The sequence below is a fragment of the Seriola lalandi genome, unplaced genomic scaffold (genome assembly GCF_002814215.2).
Source record: "Seriola lalandi dorsalis isolate HSWRI2012SDOR001 ecotype SW California unplaced genomic scaffold, Sedor1 jcf7180002054972, whole genome shotgun sequence".
Lineage (NCBI taxonomy): Eukaryota > Metazoa > Chordata > Actinopteri > Carangiformes > Carangidae > Seriola > Seriola lalandi.
In genome coordinates, this window is record NW_019525660.1 from 5,801,936 (window position 1) to 5,804,528 (window position 2,593).

General features: G+C 42.3%; 1 protein-coding gene across 1 annotated transcript in view; it reads left to right on the forward strand.

The window, feature by feature from the left end:
• Positions 1-1,601: 1,601 nt before the first annotated feature.
• Positions 1,602-2,593, forward strand: part of LOC147817126 (uncharacterized) — a 1,525-nt gene continuing 533 nt past the window's right edge. The window contains exon 1 of the mRNA XM_087171750.1: positions 1,602-2,588. Coding sequence (XP_087027876.1) covers positions 1,826-2,588 — 763 coding nt within the window. The 5' untranslated portion in view covers positions 1,602-1,825. The remainder of the gene's footprint in view (positions 2,589-2,593) is intronic.

Consider the following 2,593-nt stretch of genomic DNA (forward strand, 5'->3'; position numbering starts at 1 on the left):
CTGGAAATAAATCATGTACTCATCCCGGCAGTAGCCACCGTGGCACTCAAAATTTCCCTGGAATTTTCTAGTTTCATTTTAATGTTTTGTGGTCATGGTGGAAGACGGATGTGCGAGTTTATAAGTAAACTCTAGAATTAAATTATTCCCAAATTCAGTGGAAATTTACTCTCTTCTCCAAGTGGAAACACAGGAGAAGATGAGTGACGCCCCTGAAACATGCGCCAGCCCCCCAGGGGATAAAACAGTTGTGATCAATTCACACACTGGTCAGAAGCCAGGAGTCAGAGAAACCCAGATGACAAGAGAAAGAAGAAAATGCCAGAAAAAGTCAAAAGTCAGAAATGTTAGAAACGAAAAAGCTAGAGGCTGAAAAGCTGAAGCTAGAAAACGATGCAGAAACTAGAAGCTGAGATCTTTGCTCAAAGCTCAGTCCCGGCTCAAAGCCCGGATCTATAGCCATGTAAACTCTTAGCTCTAAGCTGCTCGCCACAAACTCATGGCTCTTAGTCATTTTTGCACTTTTCGCGTCTTTTATTTTTCTTTGCCACAAGCTCCAAGTAACATCATTTATTGTCTACATGCACGATCTTTTATTAAGCCAAGTCAAGACCAACTGAGCCAAAATAACAGAAGTGCCTCAGAGTAATTTTGTAACTTTTAATCATCATCAAGTTTTCCTTTTTGAAGATTTTGACAACTTTAGAGTCACCTGGTCAACGCCAGTCTCCTCTAAAGTTATCCAACCAAAGTGAAGAGCATTAGAGTTTATCTCGCATCAACCCACAAGAGACGCCGGCAGATAACACCTCTGTATGACCGCCTGCAGAGAAGTCGACCAGAAATCAAGAGTGCAAACTCCACCAGAGCTGAATCGCTGAGACACCGGCAGAATCCGTCATCGTGATAACGGGACACAGCCTCCAGGAGAATTCACCTAGATCCCGTGTCTCCAGGGTCACCACGGCAACCACAGCCACCTGGGTTCCAGCCGAGGGTCTTCAGCTACAGCGCAACTCACAGTAGGCCGGTCTTAACACTCTGCTCATGACTGGGTTGATGTCGAAATATAGCAATATTTAATCGTCATACCTAATTCGTAGATGTAGTATCATTAGCTGTATAGCCATAGTGTATAGCCATAACATATTCTCTCCCACCATTGCCAACTCATCACACTGCTCATTTCATTATTATTTTCATCTTTATGATTATTACACCTTGCATTTACTCTGTAGATAGTAGTTTAGTTAATAAACTCCTTTAATTACACCCAGTTGTTGTCCTGTTGTATTCTTTTGATGTAGAGACTGGAGATCCATTGAATCGAGAAGTCATGGCTTCCGATATGAGATTGATAAATTTGGCAATGAAGTAATTCATTGTTGTCCTCCCAGAGGACTGGTGCCCCATTTCAACAAGAGTAAATTCTAAAATATGGCGTTAACGCTACATTGGCTTGACACCACTACATGTACTGTACATGTTAACCCTCCTGTTGTCCTCGGGTCAAAATGACCCGCCACTGTGTTAAAAACCCAAAAAAAATCCCCTAAACGATATTTTTTTAACTTGAAATTTTATGACCAACAGTGGAAAAAGTGAAATGTTTCTTTTATTCACATTTCCATGTAAGCTGTACAAAAAAAGGTACAAAGATGGTCTTCGGGTCAAAATGACCCGTGAGGCAAAAAGAGTTGAAATCATGGTCACAGAGTTATTTACACACCACATAATGTTACAATGTTTTAGTTGTGTCTCAGATCAATCAGTAGCAGAAGTTAACAAGACAAATCAGGTGGTCTTCTAGCAGACTGCTGTGCCTATGATCAGTCTCAGATTAATTAGTAGTAAACGTGAACAAGACAGTAGCAGATGTAAACAACACAAAGGTGTTGTCACAGACTGCAGAGCTCTTTTTCTGTGGATTTCCAGAGGTTATAAAGGTGCTGCAGATGACAGGACCCCGAATTCTGTCTGTGCTGAAGCCATGAGTGTGCGTTATAACGTTGAAGAGGCTCTAGAGCTGATTTTTTCAGATGTCCAGCAAGACAACTCTGATTCAGAAGAGGAAGTGGAGGATGTATCAGAAGAAGAAGATGGGGAGGAATACAACCCAGAGCATGATGAATCATCTTCAGAAGAAGAAGAAAACCCTGAAGCTGAAAGAGAGACTTTCCTTTCAAAAAATGGCAAAATAACATGGTCCTCAGCAGCATATGACCAACACGGCAGGCATGCAGAACAAAACGTCATAAAGATGACCCCAGGACCCACAAGGTATGCCGTTTCTCATGCCCATGACATTGTCTCTACATTCTACCTGTTTATCACACCAGCAATAGAAAAAATAATCCTGGAGATGACAAATCTGGAGGGTTTTCTCAAATATGGAGACAGCTGGAAAAAGATGGATGAGACTGACCTGCAGGCCTACTTAGGGCTGCTAATCTTAGCCGGTGTATACAGGTCCCGAGGTGAGGCTGCAGCTAGTCTATGGGATGCAGAGAGTGGAAGGCCATTTTTCCGAGCCACAATGCCACTCAAACTCTTTCACACCTACTCAAGACTGCTACGATTTGATGACCGTGAG